The 18045-nt window shown below is 46.3% G+C and overlaps 1 protein-coding gene across 3 annotated transcripts in view; it reads left to right on the forward strand.

The window, feature by feature from the left end:
• The first annotated feature begins 697 nt into the window (after positions 1-697).
• COLGALT2 (collagen beta(1-O)galactosyltransferase 2) overlaps positions 698-18045 on the forward strand; it is a 412958-nt gene continuing 395610 nt past the window's right edge. The window contains exon 1 of one of the 3 annotated variants that reach the window (XM_073582911.1): positions 698-1211. In XM_073582911.1, the coding sequence (XP_073439012.1) occupies positions 988-1211 (224 nt within the window). In that variant the 5' untranslated portion in view covers positions 698-987. The remainder of the gene's footprint in view (positions 1212-18045) is intronic. The other 2 variants (XM_073582910.1, XM_073582912.1) reach the window with 2 other exon arrangements.

The raw sequence follows: 18045 nt of genomic DNA on the forward strand, positions 1-18045 counted from the left end.
GGATCTGTGTTCATTCCCCACCTATAAAGCACAGGGAATATAACAGACACCTGTTTATATGGGATCTGTGTTCATTCCCCACCTATAAAGCACAGGGAATATAATAGACACCTGTTTATATGGGATCTGTGTTCATTCCCCACCTATAAAGCACAGGGAATATAATAGACACCTGTTTATATGGGATCTGTGTTCATTCCCCACCTATAAAGCACAGGGAATATAACAGACACCTGTTTATATGGGATCTGTGTTCATTCCCCACCTATAAAGCACAGGGAATATAACAGACACCTGTTTATATGGGATCTGTGTTCATTCCCCACCTATAAAGCACAGGGAATATAACAGACACCTGTTTATATGGGATCTGTGTTCATTCCCCACCTATAAAGCACAGGGAATATAACAGACACCTGTTTATATGGGATCTGTGTTCATTCCCCACCTATAAAGCACAGGGAATATAATAGACACCTGTTTATATGGGATCTGTGTTGATTTCCTAATTGTCTCTATGTAATTCATGTAGATACATACTACAATGCCTCTCCATCTCTTTGGACGTATAGGTCGCTGTGTTCTTTCCTCTTCTTCATTCTCTTTTGGACGTCCCCTCAGTGTAGTGGGCTTCTGTCATCGGTGTCAGTGGTGACTGCTGCAGACTGTGGATCTTGTAGTTCCCACTCACTGATTTACCTCAGTGTCCCCTCTCAGGACAGGTTTTATTTAATAGCAGCAGATCTCTCATTCACAGAGGCGAGGACCCCATTAGCCGGGACCTGTGCCCCCCAGAGACACTAGTGGCCCACGAGTGACTGGTGCAGGGTCAGGAGAAGCCCTGGATTGGTGATGAATGGCAGGCATTATTAGCGGTCCTGCCGCCCGGATCCCCCCCGCTCTCCTGCTCTCATATTTCAGCTCCATCCCCCATCCCCAGTCCATGTAGCGGCAGGAGCAGTATGCAGAGCGGCAGCTCGGGGGAACATGGCTGCAGTCAGTGCCTGGCTGCTTGTGCCCCTGTCCCTCTCCATCATGGGGGCTGTGCCGGCCGAGGAGCTCTCGGTGGAGGAGGACATGTTCCCGGAGTCCGGGCTGCAGAAGCCCAGTGTCCTGATCGCCATCATAGCCCGGAATGCTGCGCACACGCTGCCCTACTTCCTGGACTGCCTCGATAAGCTGGACTACCCGAAGAGCAGGATGGCTATCTGGTGAGGGCAAGGCTGGCACCTCCGCGTGCGCATAGGTGTGTGGGGCGCTGCTCCTCAGGTCACACAGGTATCGGCCCTGACTCCTTGCCTGCTTGTGGCCTCTCAGGTGACAGCTTCTCCTTGTACCCATTCTGCCCTGCGGAGGAACGTGCTCCTTGTGCAGGGTCAGACAGCTCCATGTCTGGAGAACAGGCAGAAGGTCACCTTTCATGGTGTGGGCAGCAGTAGGTAAAGGTACATGTGGGAACATGGAAACATTACTCTAGAACGGGGCCACATGTGTCTGTGATGCCATTCTGGGCGCCCCCCGACCATATGGAGACACCAGGTAACTGCACAGAGGTGTAGTGGGACGGGGCAGGGACTGGCAAATACTAAGGGGGCTCTGTGGACATCAGGAGAATGGGGTCTGGCCCCTGTTTGACAGTTCAGAGAGGAGTGTGGGCATTGGACACTAGTTTATGGGAGTTGTGAAACTTTAGGCAGTAAGTACGTCACCCATAAGGTCTATTGTAGGAATCCATCCATTACCAGGATTTGTTCTCTCAGCTTTTGAGAAGAATTTTCCAAGCCATTTTACTACAAAATCCGTATATAAAGTAGAAATTGCTCTAAATATTCCTCTTGATTTTAGTTGGAATTACTCAAAATGTGAAAAAGCCACAATGTGTGTCCGCTCCCGGGGACCTTTCTCCCAATAAAATGCGTCGGAGAATTTGAAGCGTTTTTTATGTGCATTTTGGAGCCAAATCAATTTCTAAATCATCATAAAAAACCTCTGTGTGATCGTACCATTAGAGAGCGGAATGGTGGAGCCAGGTGTCCTGTGGGTAGAACCTATAAGACCCTTATACCGTATACTTTTGTTATGCCGCCATGAATGTCACAGAAGCGAACACCTGATTAACTTTTATTGCAGTCCTTGAAATTGGTTCAGCATAACAATGTGGCCCTTGGACCAAAAACATTGTGCACCAGAGCTGTAGAAGAAGTGAGAGAAGTTTTCTGTGTTCAGTTTTGCACCCTTCAAATCTGAATCATACTGAGAAATGGGTAGAAATATTTGCACCCCGTTATCCCAATCATACAAGCAGTTGATGTCTCCTCAGGCCGGTGTTGTCACACAGCCAGTGATGGAGTCATGCCCCGTTATCCCAATCATACGAGCAGTTGATGTCTCCTCAGTCCGGTGTTGTCACACAGCCAGTGATGGAGTCATGCCCCGTTATCCCAATCATACGAGCAGTTGATGTCTCCTCAGTCCGGTGTTGTCACACAGCCAGTGATGGAGTCATGCCCTGTTATCCCAATCATACGAGCAGTTGATGTCTCCTCAGTCCGGTGCTGTCACACAGCCAGTGATGGAGTCATGCCCCGTTATCCCAATCATACGAGCAGTTGATGTCTCCTCAGTCCGGTGTTGTCACACAGCCAGTGATGGAGTCATGCCCCGTTATCCCAATCATACGAGCAGTTGATGTCTCCTCAGTCCGGTGTTGTCACACAGCCAGTGATGGAGTCATGCCCTGTTATCCCAATCATACGAGCAGTTGATGTCTCCTCAGTCCGGTGCTGTCACACAGCCAGTGATGGAGTCATGCCCCGTTATCCCAATCATACGAGCAGTTGATGTCTCCTCAGTCCGGTGTTGTCACACAGCCAGTGATGGAGTCATGCCCCGTTATCCCAATCATACGAGCAGTTGATGTCTCCTCAGTCCGGTGTTGTCACACAGCCAGTGATGGAGTCATGCCCTGTTATCCCAATCATACGAGCAGTTGATGTCTCCTCAGTCCGGTGTTGTCACACAGCCAGTGATGGAGTCATGCCCCGTTATCCCAATCATACGAGTAGTTGATGTCTCCTCAGTCCGGTGCTGTCACACACCCAGTGATGGAGTCATGCCCTGTTATCCCAATCATACGAGCAGTTGATGTCTCCTCAGTCCGGTGTTGTCACACAGCCAGTGATGGAGTCATGCCCTGTTATCCCAATCATACGAGCAGTTGATGTCTCCTCAGTCCGGTGCTGTCACACAGCCATTGATGGAGTCATGCCCCGTTATCCCAATCATACGAGCAGTTGATGTCTCCTCAGGCTGGTGTTGTCACACAGCCAGTGATGGAGTCATGCCCTGTTATCCCAATCATACGAGCAGTTGATGTCTCCTCAGTCCGGTGTTGTCACACAGCCAGTGATGGAGTCATGCCCCGTTATCCCAATCATACGAGCAGTTGATGTCTCCTCAGTCCGGTGTTGTCACACAGCCAGTGATGGAGTCATGCCCCGTTATCCCAATCATACGAGTAGTTGATGTCTCCTCAGTCCGGTGCTGTCACACACCCAGTGATGGAGTCATAGCTGACTATTGGCGTCAAACAATTGGGAATATCTCATGAAACCAATTACTAGATTTTGTAATCCTAGATCTAAACACTTAGTGGAAGAAGTAATATAGTCTCAACGATCTGATTTCTGTGGTCACAGTTCTGACCTTATGTAAAGTGTGATTGCACTTTTTAGAAAACTTTTGACATGTCATAAATTTTGGTTGGTGGAGGTCCTGGTGCTGGGATCAATTACTGTGCATTCTTCTGGCATGTCTATCCTGTTATTATTTGCTTGCTGTATTACTGGCCTTGTATTACATTTTATGGATGACTGTTTATTATGCATCTACTTCTCCAGTTTCTAATTTATGAGAAACCTGTATAGAGATGCATACAGCCTGAAACATGGTTATCCTGAAAACAGGCAAAATCGCTGTTGTCCATCTGTTTTGTTTTAGGACACATTCAGATGTCGGAGGAAATCGGTCTGAGATTGGACCACGATACAAAGACTGTCTGTGGGTCTCCTGACCCAAGTGTGACGACTTCATAGAAATATATCAAGCTTGGGCCGGGAGACCCGCTGCCAAACTGGACACTGCAGTCCGATTTCAGGCTGATTTGCACGGATGTCTGAATGCGCCATTACTGTGAGAGGATGTGACATTTCAGAGAAATTATCATTTAAAAACCAGCCAAGCACGTGGAAGATATCGGGCATAGGGAGAAGAGTCCAGTGGGTGTCTCCTCCAGCTTCTCCCCGCCCAGCTTATCTGAGCTGACCAGGTCTCTCTCTATTATTGTATAAAAAGTTAGCAGCCAGTCAAGTAGAGTTGGACGGGAGAAGCTGAAGGGAGTCTCCCAGTGGACTCTTCATCCTCTGTCGGCTCATTTTTCAAACTGTGTTTTGAGCTTACTGAAATAAGGGAGCCTGTCTGTATTCCATTTCCATGGTTCAAGCAGCATGAATCTCCTGAGCGATCCCCTTTAAACTTCGAAGTTTCCATGACAGTTCAATAAAGAGCTCTTTTCATAGTCTTTTCCTGATATGATGAGACATGTTACCCTTTGAAGCCTACATGATGTACCACTAAGTGTAGATGGGCATATTCAGTGTATAGTGTAAGGTAGTGCCCACTATGTGGGAAATGTTTGCACTGATGGAACAATAACAGTCCAGTTATATTCCGGTCTAGGTTGTGTACTTTAGTGTAGCCGATCTTTATACTGATGTTGTATTCGTTTACTCTGTGTCTTGTAAACAATTGATTTTGATTATGAAAACTCCACTGTGATCCATCACAGTCCATCAAGTCATGACTTCATGATGCATTCAGTTGTATCTGCATCTTCTCATTTTCATTTCCAAATTAAGTTATATTTCCTGCAGTTTTCCAGGTAAATTATTGGGGTTGTCCCACCATCTTCTGCAGATGCTCTGCTCCTTAGCCTCCACGCTTCCTGCATTCGAGGGGGAGAGCTACTCTCCTGCTTCATAGACAATTTGGATAAGGACATTGGGGCTCACAGTGCCTTGATTGGCAGTAATTGGTTGCAGAAGTCACTTTCTGTAGTAATGGCATCACTGCTGTCATGGCATTGAAGATCAAGGGTAGTAGTGAAGAGACGGTGCTGGAATGACTCCCATGTACATTAGAAAAAAAATAAAGTGAATTTTTGGTGTGCTTGGTTGACCATCTAATAAGTACAAGTGCCTCCTGATCTTCCAGCAGATAATTCACTACTGGCTTAGTTTGGCTTCAGCTTACTCTGCTCTCCCCATGGAGAATGCATGGCTGAGTGGTTAGCACTGGGGTCCTAGGTTCAGATCCCACCAAATGCAACATCTGCAGGGAGTTTTTATGTTCCTCAAAATAGTCTGTTTGTTCCTCTGGGTTCTCCAGTTTCCTCACACACTCCAAAGACATACTGATAGGGAATTTGGATGGTGAGCCCCATTAGGGACAGTGATGATATTGTATGTAAAGCGCTGCAGAATATGATCGCGCTTTATAAGTGAAGCAAAATAAATAATAAAATAATAATAACGTTCATGAGTATGGTGAATGGTCGTCATAATGAGCATTCGGCCAATGGCCGACTCAAGGTTGATTTTGATATGTTGTATTTTTAGACGGCACGCCTTCCTTCTAGAAATGTCAACCTGGAGAACGCCTGTAATAGTTTCTGAAGCTCATAGAAGCTCAAGCTTACTACGTGCTGACCAGTCCCACGAATAAGAAGGGTAAAAACTGCATCTAAAAATGGAAATAAGAGGATTGTACACTGTCCATTCTGCTCAGTGTCTTCTGGGTAGGAACCGAGTATTAGTTTCTGGATTTAAGCACTTTTCATGATAAAGTGAATCTGTCACCACTTTTTTGGCATATCATCTAAAAATATCATTCAATTTAGTGTCATCTCTGCATTATACAAGTACTTTTTGCACCCCTTGACTCCCCACCAATGATACCTAAATACTGTTTTTATTCCTCCCGCAGTGTATGTAAATATGCTTGGTCCAGTCCGATGGGCGGAGCTTATTGTCCGTCTCCACCACCCCTCCTCGTTTTGCTGTACGTATTGATTTCTGTGATTATCACAGATAGCGTACAGTTACTGCGCGTGTGCAGTATGCTTTGCCCAACTGTGGGCAAAGCCGAAAAACAGTATTGCGCATGCGCCGGCATACGCCATGGCTTTCTATGGCCTGGAAGTATAGAAAGGGACCATTTGAATGCACACACGCAGTAACTCTATGTGAACGCAGGAATTACCAAAAAGGAATGCGTAGAGCAAGCCAGGAGGGGAGAGAGATGGACAATAAGCCACGCCCATCGGACCCGACTGAGCATATTTACATAGACTGCGGGAGGAATAAAAAAATTTTTTTTCCGCAGATCACGCTTCCTAAGGAAAGAATCGGACATGAGCATGAGCACAGCCCTATAGAATATCATGGCTACAAGTGCTGTCCATGAAAACCACAGCTAGCATTTGTCCAAGAAAATCGGTCGTGTGCACGAGCCCTTATGTCAAGACAGTAAAGAATATCTACTAAGTATAGAAGCCAAATTACACAGGTCTGCAAGGGTAAAATTGTTGGAAAAGTAAGAGGTGATTTTTATATACTTTCGATCCCTGAAATCAGTAAAAATATTGAACGAATTCCATCAAATCACGCTTTTTAACAGACCGTGACGCCATAGGCTTTTTCTTGCACCATACTTTCACCCCTTTGTGAGAGCGTTGGTGGAAGGTTTTTGTGTCATTAGATTGGTGAGATATTAATGGACACTGTGCTGCAATTAGTTGTTATGGGCAGAGGAGATTTTCTTAACACAGCTTCCAAACAATGTGGTGGTGTCCATAGCAGCCAATCAGATCATAGCTTTCATTTTACCTCAGCAGTCAGTATAAGAAATGAAAGCTGTGCTGTGACTGGTTGTTATGGCCAGTAAAGACAGATTTTTTTTAGTCACAGGTCTTAACAGTGTTGTGGGGCCCATAGCAACCAATCAGAGCACAGCTTTCATTTTACTTCAGCAGTACAAGAACTGAAAGCTACACCGTGATTGGTTGCTGTGGGGAGCAAAGGCAGATTTTCTTTTAGACAAAGCTCATAAGAGTGTGGTGTCGTCAGGGGCGGACACAGACTGCAGAGGGCCCCTGTGCAAGAAATCTTCCCAACCCCCCCCCAATACTGCAACAAATTTAAAGGGAACCTGTCACCCCCCACAGGCGTTTTTAAGTAAAAGAGCCACCTTGTGCAGCACTAATGCTGCATTCTGTCTAGGTGGCTCTTTTATTTAGGGTACCTTCCACCGCAGAAATAATCGTTTTTAAAATTGGTCAGACATACCTGATATTTGTCAGGGGGGCAGGTGTTTCCCCATCTGACAGAGACGCCTCACATCCATCACTCATGTATTCCTACATTGTGTCTCTGCCTCAAAATCTTTTTTTTCAAATCCTGGCGCCTGCGCTGTACTATGTAATCTTGTTTACTGTCGCCCGTCCTCTGTCATGACGTCGGCGGACAGAGATCCGGCCCCGCAGTCACTTATGGTCTATTCACACTGCGGGGCAGGAATCTTGGGCATGTGCAGTAGTTATCTGCGCCCGAGATTCCCCGCAGTCTCTGCAAGGTACACTAAATAAAAGAGCCACCTTGACAGAATGCAGCATTAGTGCTGCACAAGATGGCTCTTTTACTTAAAAACGCCTGGGGGGGGTGACAGGTTCCTGTTAAGTAAACATATAGGTTGTAAGAGCACGGGACTATGGGATGGGAGATAATCATAATTTGTTATAACTAACCACAGTAAAGCCCCCGTTACACACTGCGATATCGCTAGCAATATCGCTGTAAAGTCACCGATTTTGTGACGTTACAGCGATATTGCTAGCGATATCGCTGCATGTGATACTTACCTCCGACCCGCTCCCCTGCTGGTTATCGCTGATCGCGCGAGAAGCTCCTGGATCATTCCTCGTCGGCCACTTCCTGCTTGGGCTTCCTGCTGTGACGACGAGCGACGCGTGGAGCCGGGCGGGAGGACGCAGGATCGCCGCGTCTGACAGGTAAGTAGCGATCCCCGTCCCCAGCGATGTCGCTGGTGAGATCTGCCTGTGTGGCAGCTCACTAGCGACCACCTAGCGATGCACCAGCGATCCTGACCGCGTCATATCGCTGGTCGGGATCGCTGGTGCATCGCTAGGTGTAACGGTACCCTTAGCTACTGTGCCCAGGCAATGCCCGGCTCTTCAGGTAGTATATTTATAAACAGCATAGAATGAATTGAATTACAATGCAAAGAAGCAGTGTTATCACTTACCAGTCTGCAAATGTTGGCTGTAATCCTGCTGTATGGAGGCAGAATGGGGTTTTAGGCCTGTAGTAATAATGATTCCTGGCTTTAACTTATCAGCTTCCACATACATAATATATATATATATATATATATATATATATATATATTAAGAGTCTTCACCGTAGTCTACAGCATCAAGAACACAATCTGTCAAAGGACACTGTCTGCAGTGTTGGAGGAGGACACGATGATGGATCTGAAGCATTCCCTGAAGTGCCTCCATGGTTCGTCGCAATCTCCTCCCGAAATTACCTCATTTCCGGTCAGCTTCTAGCACTTCCGGTGGAACGTCACATGCAAATTTTAAAGTGCTCCTCGGGGCTCCGCCGTGTACTCCTGTGTCCGCGGGAAAAGTAAGCTCCCAGCCGGGACAGTGAGGCAGACTCTCTCTCAAAATCGGGACTGTCCCGCTGGGAGGTATGAATGCTCTCCACCATACACCTTGTACACATATGGCTCCACACACCACATACACACACGGTTCCGCTTTTTATGCATCGTACACACGGCTCCGCTCTGTACACCTCGCACACACACGGCTCCACTCAGTATACACATGGCTCCTCTCCGTAAAACTCGTAAACATGCGGCTCTGTTCCGTACACCTTGTACACACATGGCCACGCTCCGTAAACCTTGTACACACATGGCTCCGCTCTGTAAACCTTGTACACTTGCGGCTTTGCTCCATACACCTTGTACACACGCGGTTCCACTCCGAACACCTCGCACCCATGCAGCTCCGCTCTGTACACCTCCTACACACACACAGCTCCGCTCCGTACACATCTCTGCTCCATACACCTCATACACGTGCGGCTCTGCTCCGTACACCTCGTACATGTGCGGCTCTACTCCGTACACCTCGTACACGTGCGGCTCTGCTCCGTACACCTCGTACACGTGCGTCTCTGCTCCTTACAACTCATACACATGCGGCTCTGCTCCGTACACACACACGGCTCCGCTCCGTACATCTCGCACACGCGCTGCTCCACTCTGTACACCTCGCACACGCGGCTCTGCTCCATATACACACACAGCTCCGCTCCGTACACCTCATACACAGGCGTAGCTCCGCTCCGCACACCTCGTACACACGCGCGGCTCCGCTTCGTACACACGTGCGGCTCCGCACACCTCGTACACATGTGCGGCTGCGCTCCGTACACCTCGTACACACGCACGGCTCTGCTCCATACACACATGGCTCCGCTTCGTACACACACGGCTCAGCTCCGTGCACCTTGTACATGCGCGGCTCAGCTCCGTACACCTCGTACACAAATGCGGCTCAGCTCCATACACCTCGTACACACACAGGGCTCAGCTCCGTACACCTCGTACACACACGGCTCAGCTCCGTACACCTCGTACACACACACGGCTCAGCTCCGTACACCTCGTACACACACGGCTCCGCTCCGTACACCTCGTACACACACACGGCTCAGCTCCGTGCACCTCCTACACACACATGGCTCAGCTCCGTGCACCTCATACACACACATGGCTCAGCTCCATACACCTTGTACACACACACGGCTCAGATCCGTACACCTCGTACACACACACGGCTCCGCTCCATACACCTTGTACACGTGCGGCTCCGCTCCGTACACCTTGTACACGCGCGGCTCCGTTCCGTACACCTCGCACACGTGCGGCTCTGCTCCGTACACACACGACTCCGCTCCGTACACATACGGCTCAGCTCCGTACAACTCACACACACGCGGCTCCACTCCGTACACCTTACACACACACGGCTCCGCTCCGTACACCTCACACACACTCGGCTCTGCTCCGTACACCTCACACACACAGCTCCGCTCCGTACACCTGACACACACAAACGGGTCTGCTCTGTACACCTTGTACACACACAGCTCTGCTCCGTACACCTCATACACACACACGGCTACGCTCCGTACACCTCACGCACACGGCTCCGCTCCGGACACCTGACACACACATGGGTCCGCTCCGTACACTTTGTACACACACGGTTCCGCTCTGTACACCTCGTACACACACAGCTCTGATCCGTACACCTCATACACACCCAGCTCCGCTCCTTACACCTCGCACACTCACAGCTCCGCTCCGTACACGTCGTACACACACACAGCTCTGCTACATCCACCCTGTAAACTCCCTTGACCCCACACATAAACTTACTTCCCCTCATCCAGCACAATGACAACCAGCACAGGAGAGTCCTGCATAAAACAAGGGCTAGGGCTGTGCACAGGACCTGTGATGAGGTCACAGGAGGGGAGGAGTTAGGGGTCACATGATCAGGGGGCCCTGACTCCTTCCTTCCCTCCTGTGACTTCATCAATTAGAGGAGCGCATAATGCCGTCCCCTGCTGCCTACCGCTTGAGCAGCTGGCTCAAATCAAATCTTTATAGCTGCGCCCCTGCGTGCGGTGGTGAAGGGGCCCCCTCTCCCCTGGGGCCCCCACCGCTGTCTCCTGCAGCGCTGCTCTCCTCTGCTCTCCTCCTTGCAGCGCTCCACATGGCTAATTGAACAATTAGCCATGTGTGGTGCAGGAGGCTGGAGGGCCCCCCCTCTCCCCTGGGGCCCCGTTCAATGCACGGGCGGTAGGTCCGCCCCTGGGAGGCGTACTTACCATGATTCCTGTCAGCATTTAGTGGTTGTGATGCTTTTGTTTCTGTTTGTAACAAAGTGATCAAAATGACTACAAGGTGGTGTCATAATTGACAACTTTTGCTACATTTGCGGTTGCTTTGCAGTGAGGAAACAATGAAGGAACATTACGGACTTTGTTAAAAAATTGTATTATGCTACTGCAATGCCCTAAATGAGGAAAGCGACATAGCAAATCAGAGAACTATACTATAGTATAAAACAAGGTGATCAGCACAAGTCGTGGGCTCCACATGTAGTGTGATCTGTTTGTGTACAACTAAGACAGTTGTCTAAAGAGAAGAAAGAGAGCTTTCGTTTTGCTGTGCCTATGATCTTGAGGGAGCCGCAAAATCATAGTAATGAATGTTACTTTTATATGTGTGACGTGGAGGGATTCAACTTTAAACATAAGGAGTTATACTTGGACCTCCCATCATTGATTCGCCCTGTGCCTCATGGTCCAAGAATACTTGTCCTGCAGAGAAACTTGAAGATACACCTGAATCAGAAGACTCAGAACATGAAGAGCAGGAATCTGATGAAGACTTTCCCGCTAGTCACAACGAGGCCGAGCCACAGCTTTTTCACAGCTCAAATTAAATGATTTAGTCAGGGACTTGGAATTGCAGCAAGTATGCTTCCGTGCCTGTAGGGCGTTCTGTACACTTTAAAGAAAGCTATGAGAATTTAGACTTTATTCTCAAGAAACTTAACTACGAGGGTCAAGGATGATCAATACATGGTGATCTGAAAGTTCTCTCTTTGCTCCTTGGACGGCAAGGAGGATACATGAAGTATCCATGCTTTTTGTGTGAATGAGACAGCCAGGATAGGACTCATCACCAGAGCCCAAAAAGTTGGCCAATGAGAACATTTTTGCAACCTGGGAGACAAATAATTTCCAAGGCACCAGAGATCAGATGATCTTCATCTACCATTTTGTTTATGTTTGTTTTCCAAATGTTTTATTTGACTTTCAATAGATGGGGAGGATGGGGGAGGAAAGATGGGGAAAAAAAAGGGGGGGAGGGAAAAATGTAAAGGGAAAGAAGGAAAAAGGAAGGACAATAAAGTCCAAATGTAAAGAAGACATAAAATGAAACAAGTTAATGCAGAAGCATATTATGCAGTGAATTATTACAAAGGTAGGTATTTAAGCATATAATATATTAATATATATGTTCCAAAGACCCAAACACAAGGGGCCTTAGGCAGGTGCACTCTGGGTGAAGACTTAAGAGAACAACTCCAGCCATCTAGACCATTTCCTAGAATATTTAGCAAATTGATCATGCACATTCGCAAATTTTAATTCAAAAGAATGATGAAGGCTAAGTTTGTCTATAATTTCATTAATTTGTGGGGGTTTTGGGCTTTTTGAAAGAAAGGCAATACTATGTTTGGAGACTAGTAAAATGTGCATAATCAATAGCCTGTTAGAAGTATCAATTTTGTCTGCGTCCAGAGAAAGAAGGGCCAGACGAGGAGACAATCGATAAGGTTAGAAATCTTTCTCCAAAAGGGAACAATTTTGGGACATTGACAAAATATATGCAAGATATTTCCTGGCCTTCCACAACCCCTCCAACAGAGCGGAGAATTGTCAGGGTTGATTCTATGAAGTCTAAGGGCCCCGTCACACATAGCGATCTCGCTAGCGAGATCGCTGCTGAGTCACAAGTTTTGTGACACAACAGCGATCTCACCAGCGAGATCGCTGTGTGTGACAGCGATCAGCGACCGGCCCCTCTGCCGGTATCGCTGATCGCTCTGGGAAACCGCTGGACATTTCTTTTGTCGCTGGTCTCCCGCTGGCCAGCACGCATCGCTGCGTGTGACAGGCGGGAGACCAGCAATCTGTTGGTAACTAACGTACATATCGGGTATCCAAGGGACGTGCGTCCCTTAGATACCCGATGTGTACGTTAGTTACAAGCGCGCTGATGCAGGGAGCTGGTAACTAACGTACACATCGGGTATCTAAGGGACGCACGTCCCTTGGATACCCGATATGTACGTTAGTTACCAGCATTTGTAAAATACGTGTATTCAAAACTCCAAAAAATATTATGATCTATATTACAAATAAGGTTAACTGCTGGTTCAGAGATTCTCTGGTAGATAGTAAGGAACTCATGGATTATGTCTTTGAGGATAACATATTGTAAGAAAGCAGGGGTAGTAGATTGAAATCTTTCCTTGAGTTTATTGTAAGGTGTACAAGTAACGCCATCGCATAAATCTTTAATTTTTTTAAGTCCAAGTTCAGACCAAATGGGGTCAATGGTCTGATTAGACGCTTGAAAAATAACTGATAGAGCCAGATTTTTTATTGTGACTTCTTTGTAAGAGCCTCTTTTAGGAGCAGAACATTTTTTCCAAGCTTCAGAAGTAGCATGAAAAATCGGATGAGAATTTGTAATTAATTTTTTATGAAGGAGTTGGTTCAGAATTAGTAGGTGAAGAGGTTTATAATTATTAAAGAACAGTTCTAGTTCATGCCAGGCTGGTGCGTATCATGGTGCCACCAGTATGAGCTTTGTTTGACTAAATTTGCAATGTAATAGGCTGTAATATTTGGGGAACCAGCTCCACCATAAGATTTATGGTTGTATAGAATATTTTTTGCTATTCTGGGTCTTTTGTTATTCCATATAAAGGAGTTTAATGAGGCTTGAAGGTTTGTGAGAGAGGAAGTGGGTATTTTTAAAGGCAGTGAGCGAAGTAGGTATAGGATTTTTGGGAAAATATACGACTTGACCATCATGATTCTTCCCCACCAAGAAAGCCCATCATCTCTAGATGTACGGAATTCATTAAAAAGCTTTTTAGTAAGCAGCTCTAAGTTTATTTTTATTAGAGAGTTTACGTTTTTGACGAATTTTAGGACTAGATATGTCAGCCCATCAGTGGCCCACCCCCAAGGTGAGAGGCCCTCAATTTCCTCTTGGTCTGATCCTAGGTTAAAGCCAAGTATTTTGGATTTTGAATCGTTTATTTTAAAATAAGAGATTTTAGCAAAAGTCTGGATTAAGGTTTGTAAGGCAGAGATAGAGTTGCTTGGATCAGTGAGGGTAAGAATAATATCGTCTGCATATAACGCTATTTTAAAATCCTGTGCAAAGTTTTGATTCCCGAGATCTTTGTGCTGTTCCTGATTAGTTGGGCCAGAGGTTCAATAGCTAATGCAAAAAGCAATGGTGACAATGGGCAACCCTGTCTGGTCCTATTAGCTATATTAAACATAGAGGAAAGATGATTGTTGGAATAAACCCTCTCACCAGGGCTGGAGTACAAAGCCATAATACCTCTCGTGATCTGAGAAGCCATATCAAATTTTTTAAGAGTTGCTTCGAGATATGACCAATTAAGGTGGTGGAACGCTTTCTCAGCATCAAGAGAGATAACAATGGCCCTGAGTTTCTTCGAGGAAATAAGCTTAATTATGTTAATGAGTCTTCTCTTACCATCTATGGATTGTCTTCCTTTGATGAAGCCTATCTGATCATTGGAAATTAAACTCGTGAGGAATTGATTTAGTCTATTGGCCAGGATCTTTGCATAAATTTTTACGTCTGTATTGATGAGGGATATAGGTCTATAATTGAAAATTTGGCTAGTGTCAGAATTTGGTTTTGGGATTACGATAATTGTCGCTTCCAGTATCTCTTTAGGAAATTGACCTGTTTGGAAAGCTAAGTTAAATACTTTGGCAAGGTGGGGGGTTAATATATTACTAAAAGACTTGAAATAATCATTACTAAACCCGTGTGGGCCGGGTGATTTGAATGTTTTAAGTTTGTTTATGGTATCTAGGACTTCTTGTTCATTGAAGGGAGAAGACAAAAATGATAAGTCTTCAGGGTTAAGCTTTGGAAGGTTCATGCTGGAAAGAAATGATCCAATCTCTGAGGTAGATGGCTGCATATTCTGGTTGTCTTGGTTGATATTGTACAGATTTTTGTAATAATCAGCAAAAGCTCCTACAATATCTTTAGGGTGGACCAGGGATGTACCATTAGAGGAAGTTATACTGTCAATTCTATTCGGTTTCCATATATTCTTATACGCCTGGAATCCACAATATGTTGTACCTCAAACTCCATATGTCCCTCAACCAAGACTGGAGGAGGTGCAGTTTCAGTATCCTCCTGCACTGCCCCCAAGGGTTTAAGTAACGACCTATGAAAAAAATTGTGGCGTTTTAAGGAGGGAGGAAGACGGAGGCGGTAGGTTACCGGGTTCACTACTTCGATGACCTCATAGGGGACAATAAATTTAGGCCCCAGTTTGTTGGAGGGCAATCGAAGATTTATATTTCGTGTGGACAGCCACACCTTATCCCCACAAAGCAGTGCCTGAGCAGAATCCCTTTTCCTATCTGCAAAATGTTTATATTTCTCCTGAGCCTTGGCAATATTCAAACGAACCTTTGTCTAAAGATCCTTGAGACGATTTACTGTACCCCGTCCTCTGCCCCAGGACAACCAGAATCTATCCGAGAAAATTCGCCAAAATGAGGGTTGATCCCATAATTAATAAAAAATGGTGACCTACCGGTAGTTGTTGAAGGCAAATTCTGCTAATGGTAAGGCATCAGACCAGTCACTCTGCGGGGAAGAAATCAAGCACCGAAGAATTTGTTCAAGCGACTGGTTGGTGCGTTAATTTTGTCCGTTGGTTTCTGGGTGATACGCTGAGGAAAAAGACAGAGATATCCCCAATTTCTTGCAGAAGGCCCGCCAGAATTTAGATACAAACTGAGTCCCCCTGTCTGACACAATATTAGTGGGAACCAAGCGTACCACCTGGGATAGAAAATGTCTAGAGAGCGTCTCTGCTGACGGTAAACTTGTCATGGGTACAAAATGTGCTAACTTAAAAAACTTTGGTGATGAAGTCCATAGACAAGTGTGTCCATGGCCTTCCTGGGACTGGCAAAGGCACCAATTCCCCGGCTGGCCGGCAACTAGAGCTCTTAGAACGGTCAGAAATCCCACATGCTGCTACATATTTCTTTATATCTAAAGCCATTAAAGGCCACCAAAAGACCCTTGCCACTGCTTCTCTAGTGGCGGTTATACCAGGATGTGCACCCAACTTTGAATCATGGAACTCCTCCAGGAGTTTGTTGCGCAAATGCTGCGGGACAACCAATTTGTCTATGGGTTTGGAGCTTGGAGCCACAGATTGAGCCCCCACAATCTCTCGCACCAATTCCGACGACACCTTGGCAACCATGAGACTGGGTTGAAGAATGGGGAACGGTGGATCGGGGGCGGATAACAGCTCAAAACTACGTGATAAGGCATCGGCCTTTACATTCTTAGACCCTGGCCAAAAGGTAATCAAAAACTGAAATCTGGAAAAAAAGTGACCAGCGGGCCTGCCAGGGAGTCAGTCTTTTAGCCCATTTGATGTACTCTAAATTTTTATGGTCATTGATAACCGTAATAGGGTGAGCTGCCCCCTCCAAAATATGCCTCCATTCTTTGAACGTCAATTTAATAGCCAAGAGCTCCCTATTGCCTACGTCATAATTTTTCTCAGCGGGAGAAAATTTCTTAGAAAAATAGGCACAAGGCCTATGATTGGTTAGGGAAGCCGGTCCCTGTGACAACACTGCCCCCACCCCCACCTCAGAAGCATCAACCTCGACTACAAATGGCATCGAAGGGTCGGGTTGAACCAGGATAGGAGCAGATGTGAAACAGTTCTTTAACGTTAGAAATGACCGTTTAGCCAACGGGGACCAGTTCCTGACATCTGCCCCTTTACAAGTGAGATCCGTGAGGGGTTTAGTTATCTATGAGAACCCTTTAATAAACTTGCGATAATAATTCACAAATTCCAAGAAGCGCTGGAGTTCTTTAAGGTCCCGAGGCTGGACCCACTCCACAATAGCTTGCACCTTCTTGGGATCCATGCGAAACCCCTGAGATGAGATTATGAGACCTAAAAATGACAATTCTTGAACAAAGAATGAACATTTCTCAAGTTTGGCTAACAATTGATTTTCTCAGAGCCTCTGGAGTACAGTTTTAACATGTAGCAAATGTGACTGTTTATCTGTAGAATATATCAGGATATCATCCAGGTATACAATAACAAAGCGGCCGATGAGGCCCGAGAACACGACATTGATAAAATTTTTGAAAATCGCTGGTGCATTGGTGAGACCAAACGGCATTACCAAGTTCTCAAATAGCCCCTCCGAAGTAAGAAAATCGGTTTTCCACTCATCCCCTTCCCGTATCCTTATCAGATTATAGGCCCCTCTGAGATCCAGTTTAGAGAACCATCTGGATCCCGAGAGCTGATTACAGAGGTCGGGAATGAAAGGCAGGGGATATGTGTTCCTGACCGTGATTTTATTTAATTCTCGAAAGTCGAGGCAGGGACGTTAACAAAGAAAAATCCAGCTGCTACTGGGGAAAAAACTGAAGGTCTTATGTGCCCCTTACGGAGACTCTCAGCAATATATTGTTTCATAGCTAGATGCTCCGGACCTGACAAATTAAACAAACGAGCTTTGGGCTATTTGGCTCCTTGAACAAGATCGATGGCACAATCAAATGGCCTATGGGGTGGTAACGCCTCTGCCTCACTTTCTGAAACAGCGTCCTCAAAATCCTTTAGGTACTCCGGAATACCCTCCGGACTGACAGAAGAAACAGTGACAGGTTTTAAAATGTTCACACAAGAAACAGAGTTAAGGTCACAGTCAACACACTTGGACTTCCACCTGACAATTTCCCCCAATTCCCAGTCAATCACTGGATTGTGGCGTCGAAGCCACGGCATGACCAAAACCAAACCTGCGGGCAATTTGTCCATCAAAAAACATTTGATTTCTTCCATGTGGGAAGAACGAATTTTCAGCACAAATTTTTCAGACATAGAAAGAATCCCCGTTTGGGTGAGAGGAGACGAGTTGATAGCCATGACTTTACATGGGGTATGAAGCCTGACTG

Source organism: Dendrobates tinctorius, unplaced genomic scaffold (genome assembly GCF_039654945.1).
Source record: "Dendrobates tinctorius isolate UK_male_01 unplaced genomic scaffold, ASM3965494v1 ptg000074l, whole genome shotgun sequence".
In the NCBI taxonomy this organism is placed as follows: domain Eukaryota; kingdom Metazoa; phylum Chordata; class Amphibia; order Anura; family Dendrobatidae; genus Dendrobates; species Dendrobates tinctorius.